The 18,267-nt window shown below is 43.5% G+C and overlaps 1 protein-coding gene across 1 annotated transcript in view; it reads left to right on the plus strand.

Annotated features, from left to right (window-relative positions):
- The first annotated feature begins 3,936 nt into the window (after positions 1-3,936).
- Positions 3,937-18,267, plus strand: part of LOC145349643 (parathyroid hormone 2 receptor-like) — a 100,744-nt gene continuing 86,413 nt past the window's right edge. Inside the window, exon 1 of the mRNA XM_080198165.1 lies at positions 3,937-4,002. Coding sequence (XP_080054291.1) covers positions 3,937-4,002 — 66 coding nt within the window. The remainder of the gene's footprint in view (positions 4,003-18,267) is intronic.

An 18,267-nucleotide genomic window follows, 5' to 3' on the forward strand; every position in this document is an offset into this window, starting at 1 on the left:
GGTAGTAAATCCTGGATTGAGATAGTGTTAGAATTCAGTAACAGATGAGTAAATACGAGAGTAAACTAGCCAAAAGATATTTTAACAATTAGAAAATGCTTCTTTCAGGCTTGTAGCAAGGAAGAGATATCAAAAATAAATGTGGCTCCTTTACTGGCATAGAAGGAAATTAAAATGGGGATAAGAGAATGGCAGGAATGTTAAATAAATACTTTGTTTCTGTCTTCACAGTAGAAAACTGAAGGAACAATTCAGAAATACTGAGAAACCAAAGGGCCAGAAAGAACGTAGAATTAAAAAAACACTACAAATGAGGAAGCAGTACCCTTGAACTTAATGGGACTAAAAATTTAACAAATCCCCTGAAATTAATGGGTTACATCCTGGGGTTTTAAAAGTGATGCCTGTAGAGAAACTGCCAATATATTGGTTTGATTTTGTTTTCAAATCCACATCTTTTTAACCTATGCTAATGCTATCTCCACTCATCTGCATCTTTAAGACTTGAATAGCAGGTTAGCTGTAAAGACTCGCATTCTAATCAGTATTCTGTAAACTGTGTGTGTCTTTATATGCCCTTCTCTGATAAGAACCTTCCACACACTTGATGAAGGAACACCGTTTCCAAAAGCTTGTGGGATTACTATCAAATAAACCGGTTGGACTTTAACCTGGTGTTGTGAGACTTCTTACTGTCCAACGCCGGCATCTCTACATCTGTGGGAAGAAACCAGAGCACGCAGAGAAAATTCATGCAGGCATGGGGAGAATGTACAAACTTTATGCAGGCACCCAAGGCTGGAATCGAACCCAAGTCCCTGACATAGTGCTAACTACTGTACCACCGTGCTGCTCCTGCCTCTTGTTTATTCCCAATAATGATTGCTCCAATGTGAGTGGCTGTGTTTCCTCTTACCTAAACCCCAAGTTCTGGAATTGCCTCCCTATCCAGCTCCCTACCATTTGGCCTTCTTTAAAACACTTATCTACATGTTTAATCAAGTCTTTGGTCATCTGACCTCATATCCCTTTGTGATTTTGTGTCCTACCTTGTGTTATAAACTCCTAGAATCATCTCTACGGTGCAGAAGGTGGCCATTCGGCCTATTGAGGCCACCAACTCTCTGAAAGAGCATCTTACTCAGGGCCACACCGCCCCTGGTCCTATCCCCGTAACTCAACACATTTATCATGGCTAATCCACGTAACCTGGACTGTGAGAGAAAACCAGAGCAAACCCATGAAAGCCTGCAGAAGGATACAGATAGGATAAGTGAATGGGCAGATGGAGTACAATGTTGGTAAATGTTAGGTCATCTACTTTGGTAGGAATAACAGCAAAATGGACTATTATTTACATGCAGTGCAGAGGGATCTGGGTATCCTTGTGCATGAATCACAAAAGTTGATTTGCAGGTACAGCAGGCAATTAAGAAGGCAAATGGAATTTTGTCCTTCATTGCTAGAAGGATGGAGTTTAAAAATAGTGAGGTTATGTTACAGCTGTATAAGGTGCTGGTGAGGCCACACCTGGAGTTACTGTGTACAGTTTTGGTCTCCTTACTTGAGAAAGGATATACTGGCACTGGAGGGGGTGCAGAGGAGATTCACTTGGTTGATTCCGGAGTTGAGAGGTTTGGCTTATGAGGAGAGACTGAGTAGACTGGGGCTATACTCATTGGAATTCAGAAGAATGAGGGGAGATCTTACAGAAACATATAAAATTATGAAGGGAATAGATAAGGGAGGTTGTTTCCACTGGCGGGTGAAACTAGATCTAGGGGGCATCTCAAAATAAGGGGAAGCAGATTTAGGACTGAGTTGAGGAGGAACTTTTCACTCAAAGGGTTGTGAATCTGTGGAATTCCCTGCCTAGTGAAGCAGTTGAGGCTCCCTCATTGAATATTTTTAAGGCAAAGATAGGTAGATTTTTAAACAGTAAAGAAATTAAGGGCTATGGTGAGTAGGCAGGTAAATGAAGCTAAATCCACAAGGAGGTCAGTCATGATCTTATTAAATGGTGGAAAAGGCTCAAGGTGCCAGATGACCTACTCCTGCTTCTTATGTTCTTTTGTATGTCAGCAGGGGCAGAATGTACAAACTCCACAGTCCACCCAAGGCCAGACTTGAACCTGGGTCATTGGCATTCTGAGTCAGCAGTACTAGCCACTGTTTTCTATTTCTATCACTCCCTTTCAACTCTACAATCTTCTACGAACTCTAAATTCCTTGAACTTTGATCTTCCCTAATTTTGTCACTCCACCATCGGTGGCTTTTTTTTTCCCAGCTGTGCCTGCCTCAAACTCAACAATCCCCTTCTCACATCTCTCCTCCATGTCTGACACTCACCTTTTCTGGCTGTATTCACAGCTTGGTATGGCTCCTGTTCTGTCCAAGAGTGTAAGAAACAACAAAGGTTCGTGAACAAAGCCCAGTCCATCAATGCAAACTAGCCTCCTATCCATTGATTCTGTCTACACTTCCCACTGCCTCTGAAAAGCATAATCAAAGACCCTCCACACCCTGAACTTACACTTCCTCCATTGGGGGAAAAAGATATAAAAATCTGAGGTCACGTACCAACTGACTCAAGACCAGCTTCTTCCCTGCTGCCATCAGACTTTTTCAATTTATATTAAAATTGATCTTTCTCTACACCCTAACTATGACTGCACCCTCTCCTATCCTTCTCTATGTATACTTTCTCTTACCTGGTGTTGTGAGACTTCTTGCTGTTCTTACCCCAGTCCAACACTGGCATCTCCACTTCATACTTTCTCTAAACAGTGTGTAAGAAACAATACTTTTTCACTGTCTACTAATACATGTGACAATAATAAAATCAATTATTCATACTCCAAGACTTTGACCTTCTGCCATAACATGCATAGTTTGTCGATTCTTGTTCGAGGACCATTTAGTTAAGTGCTTTGAGTCATTGTACGATGTCAAAGGTGCTAATTAAATGCAAATGATTGTTGAAGCAGCCCAGAAGATCATTGGTTAATAATGCAACCAGACCTGATTTGTAAAACAAGCTCTCACTTATCGTTGCCGTTCTGTTGAAAGTCATCATTAATTGTCGCGGCTCCTAAATACTGCACAGATTCACAACTGCACTGAAGAGGCGCTCAGCATTAATAGCAGCTGTTTGGACAGTGTGCAAACAAAAAGCGATTCCAAGTGTTTTGGTTATTCTGTTGTCTTCCTTGCAACTAAGGCGACTGCAATCGCAGGGACGAATTCCCCCTGTTCTGACAATTTTAAAACAATCCTTTGTGTTTTCAAACAGAGGAAAAGCGGTTCATTGTTTTCCGCTTGTTACACTGGGGAATTATTGAGTGCATTCTCCTGGTTAGCTTGAGTAATGGCGTTCTTTGTGCAGGAGATGGCACTACGGTTAATGCAATCAACACCCTTTATAATTCCTTCTCTGATCCCACTATGAATGAGGAGAGAATCGGGGTCTTTACCCACATATAAGACAGAAGACTTTAAAATAGCTGCTTCCAGCTGCAAAACATCTTCCCAAATGCTTAGGATCCTCATGTTCAGAAACGGCGAGGAGGCTTATTTTCAACCCAGAGTTAGGGTAAACTTTTTTTTGAGGGGGCGAGCCTCCGTTCCTCGCTCTGAAGGTGTTCAAACTCTTTCAGTTAATAATTGGAAACGCTATGGAGAAAGACCAGCAGTCCACTGATGGAAAGCTCGGAGGAAGAATGAACAGTCATCGCTGCCGGAACCTGTTGGGATTTTCAAAGCACGAGAACTGAAGCTCCTCACCTCTGCCGCTCACCCAACTTTGACTCGTGTCCTCCCGTAAGTTTTCAAAGTGCTGAGAAAAGGATTCGAGAGACTGGGAGATCTCACCTGGCGCAGATGGACAGTGACTGGGACTGTTCCTAATCTCCAAAGCCCCAGTCAGTGCCTGCAGGATGAGGGGACAATCTGTTCTGAGTGCCCTGGGAGTGATGTGCTGCTACATTGGTTTCAATGCCCAGGTAAGGATTGGGAACAAGGTGTTCTGGCTAAAGTGGGGAACAGCCGAAGCCACCTGCATGTTCATAACAACAAGCATTCCCCAACTCCAATCACTTATATTATGGACAAGAATGTTAGCCACTCGCCTTGTCATCAAAATAGTGTTTCACATCAGGCAGAATTATTCTTTATTCTGTTCTTTAGCTTGAGAATATTGAGTCTCTTTCCGAGTAAGGTTTCTCTATGCTCGTTAGATAGGGTCCGAGTTGTGGTTTTAATACAAATAATGGCATTATCCATTTGAAATACGGTAATAACAACACTTCACCCAACTAGCTTACAGAAATCAGGATGAATTTGTACCAGCTAAAACCGTTTGTGGTCGATTTGATCAACTGCAGTAACTCTTCAGAGTAAAGGCATCAGAACAACTTCATAGTTCCTGTATCGAAGATCAGAGTTTAACAATAATTATTGACATATCTCCAGTGACCAGGGTCATTTCTTGAGCCCTCTACCCTCCACACAACGAAGATCTAATTATGTAAGTGTTAAAAGAGGAATGTGATTTTCTTCATTTAAACACTGAAAGATCTCCGGATGTTGTGTCGGTATCATTGTGCCGCCTTTTTTTGATAGATACGTTACGGTTTTAAAACTTTGAAGTACAATTCCGGTCAGGTATGGGGACAGAATCGAGTGGTCATCAATATTTGCAATGGGCTCTAGGGTAGCTCTGTCCACGCTTTTAAAATCTGTGGCAAACACGCCTTTCAGTTAATACTAACCTTGGATTCATCCATTGTGAGAATATTCAAAAAATTCTTGAAGAGGGAATTTTGGAGAGCCCAGAAAGACCAGGGGAGTGAGACTAATCAGTCCCTTCCAAGACTGTCTTCAAAGCTATGATGGGCTGAATGGCTTATTTTTCTAATGTATGATTCAGATGTGTCGCGAGTTTAAATTCTTCTTTAATTCTGCATTTGGGTTAAGATAGACTGTATGTTCTCCCTCAGTTGTGCTCATTCTGTGGAGGTAACTGTGGTTAGGTATAACGGTACTCAATAAATCCACTAAGATTCAGCCCTGGGATGAGAACATTGACTCTGCGAATTGTGAATCACTAAATCCCAAACATTTTGTCCGTGAAAATTCCTCCAGAATCTCTGTGGGGTCTCTTTCTTCTAATGACAAGGACACATCGAAAGGGAAAAGTAGTTGATGGGTGGAGAAAGGAATATGTTGATAAATAAGATGAAGGTAGGAACTTCAGCACAGCCAGCTTGGATGTCTCAAGGGTCCCTTAGCAGCAATCTTACTAATTAGACCTTTCTCATTACACGATACCAAATCTAAAATAGCTCCATCTTTACCTGGTTCTTCAACATGCTGCCCCAGAAACTCATCTTGTACATCAGGAATTCATCCTCCAGTGGTATTAATGCTAATTAGGTTTACCCAGTCTCTATGTAAATTGAAGTCACCTATTGTTATCAATTCTAGGTACAGCTTTAACTTCCTGATTTACACCATGCCCAACATCGCCACTACAGTTTGATGGTTTATTAAAAACTAATGTTTCCTGCACCTTACTGTTTCTTAGCTCCACCCAAACTGATTCAACATTAGATCTTAAATTAAAGATTTAAAATGTACTGATCTTGTCCCTTACTAAGAACACACCCCTACCTCTGTTTCCTTTTTGCCTGTTCTTTCCAAATGACAAATACCCTTGAATATTCAATTCCCATTCTCTGTAATGGTAATGAAATCATATCCATGTATCTCTATTTGTACCTTCAAGGTATTGCCCTTATTGCAAGTGCTACATGCATTCAGGTAGAGTGCCCTTAACTTGGTCTTTTTAACATTGTCCTGCACTCTAATTCTATCTAATGTTTGCCTTCAATTTGTCTGCCTTCTAATTTTGTTTACTACTTTGGTACGTCCTCTTTCTAGTTTAACTTCTCTACAATCGGACCTCCCTCTCGCGTTCCCATCCCTCTGCCAATCTAATTTAAACTTTCTCCAGCAGCATTGGGTGAATCTCCCTGGAAGGATGTTAGTCCCAGTCTTGCTAAGGTGTAACTTGTCCATCATGTACAGGTTCCACCTGCCTCACAGCCATTCCCAAAGCCTCTGCAATCTGATTCCAGCTTGCAAAATCTCACTTACTGTCCTGTCTGGAGACAATACACATCTCTTTAACCTGTGCTTAATGCTTTCTCCACTCACATTGTCTGCACCTTTAAGAGTTGATTAGCTGTAAAAACTCATTCTAATCAGTATTCTGTAAACTGAGTGTGTGTCTTTACACCCCCTGTTTGCGATCAGAGCTTTCCACTCGCTTGACGAAGGAACAGAGGCCCGAAAGCTAGTAGCTTTTGCTACCAAATAAACCTGTTGGACTTTAACCTGGTGTTGTGAGACTTCTTACTCCCTTCATCCTACACAGATTCTCCAACCAAGTATTCAATTGTTTAGTCCTCCTATTTCTACGGTCACTAGCTCGTGGCACTTGGAGTAATCTGAGTTTACGGCTTTTGAGATCCTGCATTTTAATTTCTTTCCTAACTCCCTAAAATCTGCTTTCAGGATCTCATCCCTCTTCTTACCTATGTCATCGATATGAATATGGACCACGATCTCTGGCTGTTCACCCTTCCGCCTGCCCCTCAAAGAATGTCCTGCAGCCACTCTCTGACATCTTGACCATGGCAGGGAGATAAATTCTTCGAAACTTCAATAAATTTAGACCCAACCTGCTCAACATTTCCTACTAAGACAAACCCTTCATCCCAGGAATCAATGTGGTTAACCTTTACTGAGCTGTTTCCAATGCATGTACATCCCTCTTTGAGTAAGGAAACCAAAATCATAGAATCTCTACAGTGCAGAAGGCCATTCAACCAATCAAGCCTGCACTGATAACAATAACACCCAAGTCCTAGCCCTGTAACCCCATGTATTTACCCTGCTAATCTCCCTGACACTAAGGGACAATTCAGCATAGACTGTCAGCCTAACCTGCACACACCTTTGGCGTGTGGGAGGAAACTGGAATACCCGAAGGAGATCCATGCAGATGTGGAGACAATGTGCAAACTCCACCCGAGGCTGGAATTGAACCTGGGTCCCTGGTGCTAACCACTGTCACCGTGCTACGCTGAACATAATACTCCTGAGTGTGGTCTCACCAATGTACTGTACAGTTGTTACAGGATTTCCCTAGGTTATACTCCGTCTCCTTTGCAATAAATGCTAACATTTGCTTTGCCTTTCTAATCACGTGCTGTTCTGGCATGTTCACCTTTTGTATTCTTGCATGAAGTCTCCAATCCCTCTGTCTGGCAACAATATGTAGTCTATTTACATTTACATAATATTCTGCTATTCTGTTCTTAATGCCAAAATAGACAATCTCGTGTCTTCCCACATTATACTTCATCTAACAAATTTTAGTCTCCCATTGAACTTATCCATATCCCTTTGCTGACTCTTTATATCCACCTTGTAACCTGATTTCTGGTGGTTAGCACTGCTGCCTCTCAGCACCAGGACTCTGGGTTCAATTCTGGCTTTGGGTGACTGTGTGGAGTTTGCATGTTGTCCCTGTGTCTGTGTGTTTTCTCCATATGCTCTAGTTTCTTCCCAAGTTAAAAGATGTGCAGGTTTGGTGAATTGGCTATGCTAAATTGTCCCTTAGTGTCCCAACATATGAAGGTTAGATTGATTTGCCATGGTAGATGTGTGAGGTTACAGGGATAGGGTGGGGGAAATGACTTAAATAAGGTACTCTGTCAGAGAGAGTCAGTGCAGAGTTGATGGGTTGAATGGTCTCTTTCTGTATTGTAGGGATTCTATGATTCTACCTATGTATCACCAGCATATTTGACTACAGTTCTCTGGTTCGTTCATCTAACTCAACAATATAGTTTACAAATTAGTGAGGCCCCAACACTGATAGCCTGTGACACTCCATTTGTTACAATTTGCCAACCTCAACATTATTCATTTGTTCTTAATTTGTCTCCTGTTAGCTAGACAATCCTTTATCTATACCAATCTACCACCCCTAACATCATGAGCTCTTGTGCAGTAACGCATTATGTGGCATCTCATCAAATGGAAATCCAAATATACAATATACCCCACCACCGACTGGGACCTCTTCACTTACTTGTTACATCCTCAAAAAAACATGAATAAATTTGTCTTCCACATGACTTCTCTTTCACAAAAGCACATTGACTTTGCCGGATTGTATTGCGATTTTTCTAAATGTAGTTTAATAATAGATTCTAGCCTTTTCTCGGTGACAGATTGAGGGTAAGTGGCCTACAATTTCCTGCTTTCTGTCTGTCTGTCTCCTTTCTTGAATAGAGAGATTACATTTGTGATTTTCCAATCTGTGGGACCTTTCCTAGAGAATTTTGAGGATGATAATCAGTATCTCCAGAGTAATTCATAAATTCAGGTCTTTCGTTAGCTTGTGGAAGTGACGCTGATGGTAAAACAGGTATGGGTAAATAAGAGGTAGCAATATGGCTACCATTCCAGCTCTTCTGGTTTGTATCAGAGTGATGCAAAGAAGGTATCTCTTGCAAATTTGCAAGGAGAAACTGTTGATGTTTGAGCCTCCATTTGTGGCCTCCCGAAGAATCAACAACGACCACGTCAACACTTTGTTCCCAAGACTACTCGTATCAGCCTTTCCCACTTTCAATACAAAATTATAAGCAGCAAAATTGGACAAACATAAGACTTGTTTATCAAGCACCTAGACTCCTTCAAGTTCTCATTTTGGAAATAGGACATGGGAACCACTCTGGTCAGGTTGCAATAGTTGGATAAGATATTATTTGTGAATATAATTGTCACTGTTCAATTATAACTTCTATCTGGGGATGGATCAGAGAACGTGCTATCATCAAACTGTGGTGATATCTGGCTGGCATGGTGACATAGTAGTTAGCACTGCTGCCTCACAGTGCCAGGGACCCAGGTTCGATTCCCAGCTTGGGTGACTCTCTGTGTGGAGTCTGCACATTCTTTCTGTGGGTTCCCCCTCGAGTGCAAAAGATGTGCTGGTTAGGTGCATTGGCCATGCAAAATTCTCCCTCAGTGTGCCCAGAGTGTGGCAACTTGGGGATTTTCACAATAGCTTCATTGCAATAAGCCTACTTGTGACACTAATAAATAAAATTTAAACTGTAAGAAATAGAGGAGCGCCTGTTTTATCTCTTTTTTGGATATGTCATGATAAAATTGCAGCGTGGTGTGTTGGGACTGTTTCCCTCTCTACTTTGTTTTGTTACTTCAAGCACCGGAATAGATTGAATGTTGATATCAGCCATAGCAACCACAGAACCAGATCTTTCATCAGCTCATGTCACACAATCTGACGTGAGTACTCAGGTTATCAAATTTTTCCAGTTTGATCATGCATCAATTGAGTTCATAATTCTCTAGAGACCACAGGCATGTTATTCCCCATAATTCTACAATGCTACAACATATGGTAATTTACTTATCCTTAGACATGTTCTACCTTTGATTTCTACATTTCAGACACTACTACTAAATCACAAACCTACATCAAAAAATACACCAAAAATGACAGTCGATTAACTTTGAGCCAAAAGTATATATTTAGTCCATCTCAAACTCTGTTCTATTAACGAGCTTATTTGGGCCACTTTACCTCTTCAACCACCTTATTAATATGAATACTGTGGTTAGGATATTTGTTGGGATTCACCAGGCCCGCTAGCCCCTGGCAGGATCCCTAATGGCCTGTTGAATTGGGCGTTTGGCCCACAATGGGATTCCTGCTAAGTGCCAAATCAGCTGACCCTAATCGGGTTCCAGCCCAGAGCAGGCACCAGGGAGCATGTTGATTTGCAACGCCGCTTATTATATTGTAATTAGCAGGCTGGAAATCTGATTCATCAGCCTCCTATGGTGCTCCCATCCCCGCAGCGGGAAGCCCACTGGGTGGGCTTTGAAGCAGGTCCTGACAAATGTGAACTTGGTGCCTTGTACACCATGGTGGTAAGTGGTGTGCCCATGTTACCCTCTATTGCTGCCAGGCTACACAAGGGACCTGGGGGTTGGATGAGGACCCCAGGAAGGGTGTCTAGTGGCTACGTTATCCTTGCTGCCCTGGCCACTTTGATATTCTTGCACCTTGGACCTCTGGAAGCCTCCAACATCACAGCAGGACTTCATTCCACAATAGGTATTGTCCCTGGTGTTAAAAGCCCTGGGCTCTTAATGAAATGACTATCAGAATTACCTGGGAGATCCCTTTGCTTTCTCTCTCAAAGCACAACTGCTGTAAAATCCCTTTGAAATATTTTGGTCAGTTTCACTAGAGTTTGCCCTTTTAACATTGGAAGGTTCACATTTGGTGTCTATACCATTTTGAAGTGATTTGATTGACAGGCATGGATTACTTATCCACTAGCAAGGAGCCTTGTTGATTTTTCTGTCCCTTTACTCCTTGGATGCATCTTTTTCTTTTTTTATTCATGAGACATCAATACCGCTAGCTGGCCAGCATTATTGTCTGTCCCTTGTTGCCCTTGAAGAGCAGTTAAGAGTCTACCACGTTGCTATGAATCTGGAGTCACATGTAGGCTAGACCAGGAAAGGATGGCAGATTTCCTTCCCTAAAGGACATTAGTGAACCAGATGGATTTTTCTGACAATCAACAATGATTTCATGGTCATCAGTAGGTTCTTAATTCCAGATATCTTTTATGGAATTCAAATTCCACCATCTACTGTGGTGGGATTTGAAAGCATATCCCCAAAACATTAGCTGAGTTTCTGGCTTAATGGCCTAGTGATAGTGCCGTTGCCTTCCCAAACTGCTTTGTAACCATTGCAGTTAGAAAAGAGGATGTTACATGTTGTAAAATATCTGATCTAGCCTCAATGTTTATAAACATTCAGCCTTTGATTGACGGGTTTCATATTTTACTTCCTTTGCAATGATCTTGAAGGCTTCCAGGTATTGAAGGGGCATTGTTGTCTAAGTGACCAGGGCACTTCAAAGGTTTCAGAGTACAAGGACAATAATGAATATCCTAACCCAGAATAATGTCAGAATTCACCATCTTGAAACTGAACTGCAGCTTTCCAAGGGCAACAAGGACAAGTTGGAAACCCAGAGTGTTTCCAGTGGATGTCAGCAGCACCTGTACAGTGGGACTCACCCACCTTAAGCAATTAAATTTATGCATAACCTGAAACATGTCTGTCAGCCTGGCTTTACGTATATCAGGGAGCCATTTTTAAGGGCACCCCATCTCTGTGCTGACAGACAAGTTCCCTTCCCCCACACAATGGGCATGGCCAACCCCGCCATGGGGGAGCAGCCACAACCTTTTAGCACAGAGGGGCATCCTCCCCACCCCCTTGAAACCATATTCAGCCACTAGATCCCCATCCCAGGGAGAGTCCTGAGATCAAGCCCTTTCCCCCAGCTCGAGCCGACCTAAGTCCCAGGTGCCTTGGGGAGACCTCCTCTCTGCACCCTGGCAGAGGAGTATACGGGTACACCACTTACCTCCCTGCCTCTCTTAGAGTACAAGGCACCAGACCTGGGTGCCTCGGCCAGGGTCCTGTGCAACATTGACACTTGTGGTCCTGGGAGTTGGTGGGGGGAGGGGGGGAAGCTGTCTCTCTTTTGCAAGGGTAAAGACCTCTAGTGGGGGCAGGGGTCAGGTCACCCTCATGTCTGTGTGGTGCAGGGGCAATGGTTGACCCATTATTTTCAAGGGGGTGGGGAGGATGCCCCTCTGTGCTAAACTGTCTGGGGGTGCTCCCCCAGACAGTGGGTTTGGCCATGTCCATTGTGTGGGGAGGGGGGACTTGTCTGTCAGCACAGAGATAGGGGTGCCCCTTAAAAATGGCTCCCTGATGTATGTAAAGCCAGGCTGGCCGATATGTTTCAGGTTATGCATAAATTTAATTGGTTATGTTGGGTGAGTCCCACATCAACAGGAAACACTCTGGGTTTCCAACTAGCGGGAGGACATGTTGAATTATCTCCCCAGAGCCTCCAGATATGGCCCTCATGTATATTTCCTCAATTCCTCATCCTTGCATTAGACTTGCTTTATGAAGCTGAAAGCTGTAAATATACTGATCCCAAAAAAATCCCAAAGCATAAGATTAGTTGGTTGTGTGAGCTCCCATTCCCACCCACAGTGTGACTACGGGATAGGGGTGAATCAGAATTAGTTTATATCTTGTGCCAGTGGAATTAGTTGGCAGTTGTGAGAACAGTTTCAGATGTAACCTGAATTTTAACCTCAATAACATGTTCCATGAAACAAGAGATTTTTTTTGTTCATTTGTGGGACATGGGCATTGCTGGCTGGCCAGTATTTATTGCCCATCCCTGGTTGCCCTTGAGAAGATAATGCGGAGCTGTCTTCTTGAATCTCTGCAATCCACGTTCTGTGGGTTGACCCACAATGATGTGGAGATGCCAGCGTTGGACTAGGGTAAGCACAATAAGAAGTCTTAATACCAGCTTAAAATCCAGCAGGTTTATTTGGTAGCAGAAGCTTTCGGAGTGCTTCTCCTTCATCAGGTGAGTGAAGAGTTGTGTTCACAAACAGGGCATTCATAGTCACTGACTTGACCCACAATGCCTTTAGGGAGGGATTCCAGGATTTTGACCCAGCCACTGCGAAGGAATGGCAATATATTTCCAAGTTTGGAAGGGAACTTGCAGGTGGTGGTGGTGATCCCATTTATCTGCTGCCCTTGTCCTTCTAGATGGAAGTGGCTGTGGGTTTGGAAGGTGCTATCTAAGGATCTTTGGTGAATTGGTGCAATGCATTTTGGAGGTAGCAGCAATGTATACTACTGAGTGTTGATGGTGGAGGGATTGAATGTTTGTAGATGTGGTGCCAATCAAGTGGGCTGTTTTGTCCTGGATGGTGTCGAGCTTCTGAGTGTTGTTGGAGCTACCCCCATCCAGGCAAATGGGAAACATTCCGTTACACTCCTGACTTGTGCCTTGTAGTTGGTGATAGGCTTTGGGGAGTCGGGAGGTGAGTTACTTGTTGCAGTATTCCCAGCCTCTGACCTGCTCTTGTAGTCATTGTGTTTATGTGGTGAGTCCACATGAGATGGGAAATAATTCACTGTAAATGCAAACCTCACTTTAAATAGATTGAAACAAATATCAAAATAGAGCTGAGTCTTGGATTATAGAAGGCAAATGGAATTTTGTCCTTCATTGCTAGAGGGATGGAGTTTAAAAACAGTGAGATTATGTTGCAGTTGTATAAGGTGCTGGTGAGGCCACACCTGGAGTACTGTGTACAGTTTTGGTCTCCTTACTTGAGAAAGGATATACTGGCACTGGAGGGGGTGCAGAGGAGATTCACTGGGTTGGTTTATGAGGAGAGACCAAGTAGTCTGGGGCTACACTCAATGGAATTGAGAAGAATGAGGGAGATCTTTATAGAAACATATAAGATTATAAAGGGAATAGATAAGATAGAAACAGGGAAGTTGTTTCCACTGGCGGGTGAAACTAGAACTAGGGGACACAGCCTCAAAATAAGGGGAAGCAGATTTAGGACTGAGTTGAGGAGGAACTTCTTCACACAAAGGGTTGTGAATCTGTGGAATTCCCTGCCCAGTAAAACTGAGGCTCCCTCATTGAATGTTTTTAAGTCAGGGATGTGATTCCAGAGCCACAGTAATGTGGTTGACTCTCAACTGCCCTTAGATGGGCAATAAATGCTGGCCAGCCAGCAACATCCATGTCCCACAAATGAATAAAGAAAAACTTTCCATTTTTACCCAGCTACACTCAAATGCCTCTTAGAGTGTTGGCATGGAAAGCATCACCTAAAAAGTGTTAAGTTCACGTCCATCACTCATCCAAGGCTTTTCAAAGAGTAAAATGTGCTAGAGAGAGGTGAAACTTCAATAAACAGTGGTGAGAGAAAGGCAAAACTTTAATGAAGAGCATGGAGAGACCTCAAGGGCGAGACTTCAATAAAGAGTAGTGACAGAGAAAGGCAAGAATTCAATGAAAAGCATGGAAAGAGAGCCGTGATAGTGGTTTGCACCTCAGGAGAATACAAAAGGAGTACACTGGGGCAGACAGACCTAGAGTCAGAGTAGACACTGGAAGGGAGAGAGCTGATTGGTTAGTTGTGAGTGAATTGTTTTTCTCTTGTTTAAAGCTATTTTAAGGAAAAGTAAGTGGTCTAGTTTTTTTAAAAAAACTTAGTTTTTCTATTTGTTTTGAGTTATAAGGAGAGGATTGGCCTGGACTTTATTCCCTGGAGTGTAGGAGGCTTAGGGGTGATCTTATAGAAGTCTATAAAATAATGAGGGGCATAGATAAGGTAATTAGTCAACATCTTTTCCCAAATGTAGGGGAGTCTAAAACTAGAGGGCAGAGGTTTAAGGGGAGAGATACAAAAGGGTCCAAGGGGCAATTTTTTCACTCAAAGCATCTAGAACCAACTGCCAGAGATGACAGTAGAGGTGGATATAATTTTGTCTTGGGTAAGATGGGTAGAGAGGGATAGGGGCCAAATGTGGGCAACTGGGACTAGCTTAATGGTTTAAAAAAAAACAAATTGGGCCAAGGGGCCTGTTCCATGCTGTAAACCTCTATGACTTTACTTGGAATACATTTTAATTTTTGTCTTTTTACTTTTCTGATGTTTGAGGAGTAATAGGTTAAAAGTCAACGAGGTGGGGGGTTGATATTTTCCAACTTTTCCTACTGATGGGACCTTCTGATGGCAACCCCCCGAAATATGTTTCCTGATGATAGAGAGGGTGGGACACTCAACAAAAAAACAAAAAAAACTTCTAGGCACCAACTGGACTGGGGAATTCTGTCACCAGCCAATGGCAGGTCTCCATCTTCACTGGGAATTATACTGCGGGGGGGGGCGGGGTGTAAGGTGGTGGTGAGATTTTGTTTCTTTTTATCCCATCTGAGGCAGAATGCAAGCTGGCAATTTTTCTAGTGTCTTAATGAGATTATAATTGATTAAAATAGGGGCCAATAATGAGGCATTGGAAATTGTACCGTTCCCTTTAAAGAAAATAATTTTCTTGTAACATGTGGCACATCTGCCAAGCTGTTAACAGTTTCCCCAGACATTCCTGGGGTTCATTTGGCTAGTGTGTCAAAAATCTCTTATTTCCTCTGCCTGTAATTGTTCTGTTGTACTGGCACCCGTGTCCAAAACTGATTGAATTTGAAAAGCTGCGGTCATGGAATCCTATTTTCTTGCGATTCAGCCGAAAACCCCTTGGGTATCATGAAGGCTACTGAAAATGACTGCTGTCTGAGGATTTATTTTTTAAAGCATAAGACATCTGATTCAAATTTTAAGTTGATTTATTAGTGTCACAATTAGGTTAACTTTAACACTGCAATGAAGTTACGTACCGTGAAAATCCTCTAGTTGCTGCACTCCAGCACCTGTTCGGGTACACTGATGGAGAATTTAGCATGGCCAATGCGCCCTAACCAGCACGTCTTTCAGACTGTGGGAGGAAACCAGAGCACCCGGAAGAAACCCACATAGACGCGGAGAAAACATGCAGACTCTGCACAGTGACCCAAGCCGGGAATCAAACCCGGCTCCCTGGCACTGAGGCAGCTGTGTTAACCACTGCGTCACCTTTGCTGTCCAAATGTTGTGTCTCCTTCTGAGAATCCAACTTCAATTAAGACCAGGCACTATCTGTGTGTGAAACTTCAGCACAATCAACAAGTTCACTGCACAAGAAATTTCCAAATTGAATTTCTTATCAAGTCTATTAAAATCCGTGATGTATTTCTGTATGGAATAACCATCCATCGATCAAAATCAGACCATGCCTCATGGAAGTTAATAGAGTATCCAGACCTTCATAAATATTGAACTGCCAGGCACCTTTCTCAATAACTGGCAGTGCCAAGGCCTGACCTTGGCTTGGATTTTTGTACCCAAGGCCTGCGTGCAAAAGTATGAAATCTGTCTCTATTTCAAGTGGCTTCATTTTGTGGGTTTCCACCGTGTGCTCCTGTTTCCTCCCACAGTCCACAGATCATAGAATCCTACAGCGCAGGAGACGGCCATTTGGCCCATCAAGTATGAACTGACCACCAACTCATTCAGGCCCTATCCCCATAATCCCATACATTTACTCTGCTTGTCCCCCTGACACAAAGGGTCAATTCTTCATGGCCAATTCACCTAACCTGCACATCTTTGGACTGTGGGAGGAAACCGGAGCACCCGGAGGAAACCCATGCAGACACGGGGAGAATATGCAAGCACCACACAGTGATCCAAGCCGGGAATTGAACTCGGGTCCCTGGCGCTGTGAGGCAGCAGTGCTAACCAATGCGTGGGTTAGATTGATTGACCATGCTTACATTGCCCCTTCGTGCCAGAGAGATTAGCAGGATAAATATGTGGGGTTACGGGGATAGGACTTGGGGTGGAATTGTTGGTGCAGACTTGATGGGCCAAATGGCCTCCTTCTGCACTGTAGGGATTCTATGATTTGCATTCTGGTTGGGGGCAGGTGTGGGTTGGAGTCAGGCCAACCTGGAGGCTGTAGAGATGGATGCTCCATGGGGAAAATGTTTCTGGTGGACTATAAAGACATCAATCTGCGGGGAGTTCCTGCTGTGCGGCAGGGACTGGGTGAAAACGCTGCTGGATGTGGGAGGAGACGTCAATCACAGAGGAACTGCCTGTTGTAAGAGCTGACCTGGCTGCTGACGCTGGAAGAGATGGTCCAACGTGGGTTTTCCATTGGAAAGTGTTGAGGATTCTGTTGGTCTTTTACCTTGTAATGGAGAAACACAGGCAAGAAAAGCTTCCCAAGTCATAGTTATTGAGGTGGCAGCAGCAACTACACTAACCATACTCTGCATTGGCTCAGATTAGCATAGTGTCTCAGGGGGTGATTGATAGACACCCACATGCAGAACCTGTGCAGTTCCACCTGCCCTTTTTATACTCCTCGTGCAGGATGTGACCATACATCATGCTGCATGCGTGAACTCTGCACTGTGTGTTCACAGCTGTAATGGCAGATCAGTGTGGCTCAAAGGCTCACTCAGTAGCCAGGAGCAGTCCACTCTAAGTATCAGCACTGATCCCCATGGAGTACCTGTGTTTAAGACCTGGTTTGGCCAGCAGTGAGAAAGGCCTTTCCCGTCAGATTCTTCTGACACACCTAAAGTTTCACCCCCATCTGCTCGTTGCCCTTGAGGTGACTGGTGGGGAAGATGCCGTTGTCCACCTCCTTGTGGAATGTGCATTTGCAAAGAAAGGCTGGAGAGAGACGAGGTTCATCCTGAGCTCTAGGGGATGTTTCCAGGGACACACATCGAGGCCGACATCAACTGGTGCTGGAGGATCATCAACACTCTTCGGTCTGCCTGAAGCCTGTTGGTCTTCCTGTGAAGAGGTGTCCCGACTGAGCTTTGCAGACAGGCACATTCCAAAGCGAGTGCTGAGGAATGCACTAAGCTTGGGGCAGCTGCTGAAGAGATGCAATAGGAACATAGGAACTCGGAGCAGAAGGAGGTAAATTCAGCCTGCTCTGCCATCCAATCAGATCATGGCTGATCTCTCCCTGGTCTCAAATCCACCTCTTCCCCATATCCTTTTTTTAATTAGAAATGTACCCATCTCAATGGGGGAAGGTGGCTGTCTAAGATCTGTGTGCTCAGATTGATATCACAGTGGTTAGCACTGCTCACAGCGCCAGGGACCTGGGTTCAATTCTGGCCTCAGGTCACTGTCTGTGTGGGTTTCCTTCGGGTGCTCTGGTTTCTTCCCACAGTCCAAAGATGTGCAGATTAGGTAGATATAGCCACACTGAATTGCCCCTGATGTCAGGGGGATTGATGGTAGCATGAGGACGGCCTCAACTGAGATCTTGGGTTCATGTCACACTATCTGTAACCCCCATGACTTGCCTGGGTTTGTAAAATCTCTCTTACTCTCCTGTCTGAAGACAATACACATCTTTTTAACCTGTGCTTAATCCTCTCTCCACTCGCATTGTCTGTACCTTTTTAAGACTTGATTACCTGTAAAGACTTGCATTCCAACTATTATCTTGTAAATTGAGTTTGAGTCTATATATGCCCTGTTTGTGAACACAACTCCTCACTCACCTGATGAAGGAGCAGTGCTCTGAAAGCTTATGCTACCAAATAAACCTGTTGGAATTTTAATCTAGTGCTGTGAGGCTTTTACTGTCAGAGGGATTCA

The sequence above is a fragment of the Carcharhinus amblyrhynchos genome, chromosome 11 (genome assembly GCF_965287045.1).
Source record: "Carcharhinus amblyrhynchos chromosome 11, sCarAmb.v2.hapA, whole genome shotgun sequence".
NCBI classification, from domain to species: Eukaryota; Metazoa; Chordata; class Chondrichthyes; order Carcharhiniformes; family Carcharhinidae; genus Carcharhinus; species Carcharhinus amblyrhynchos.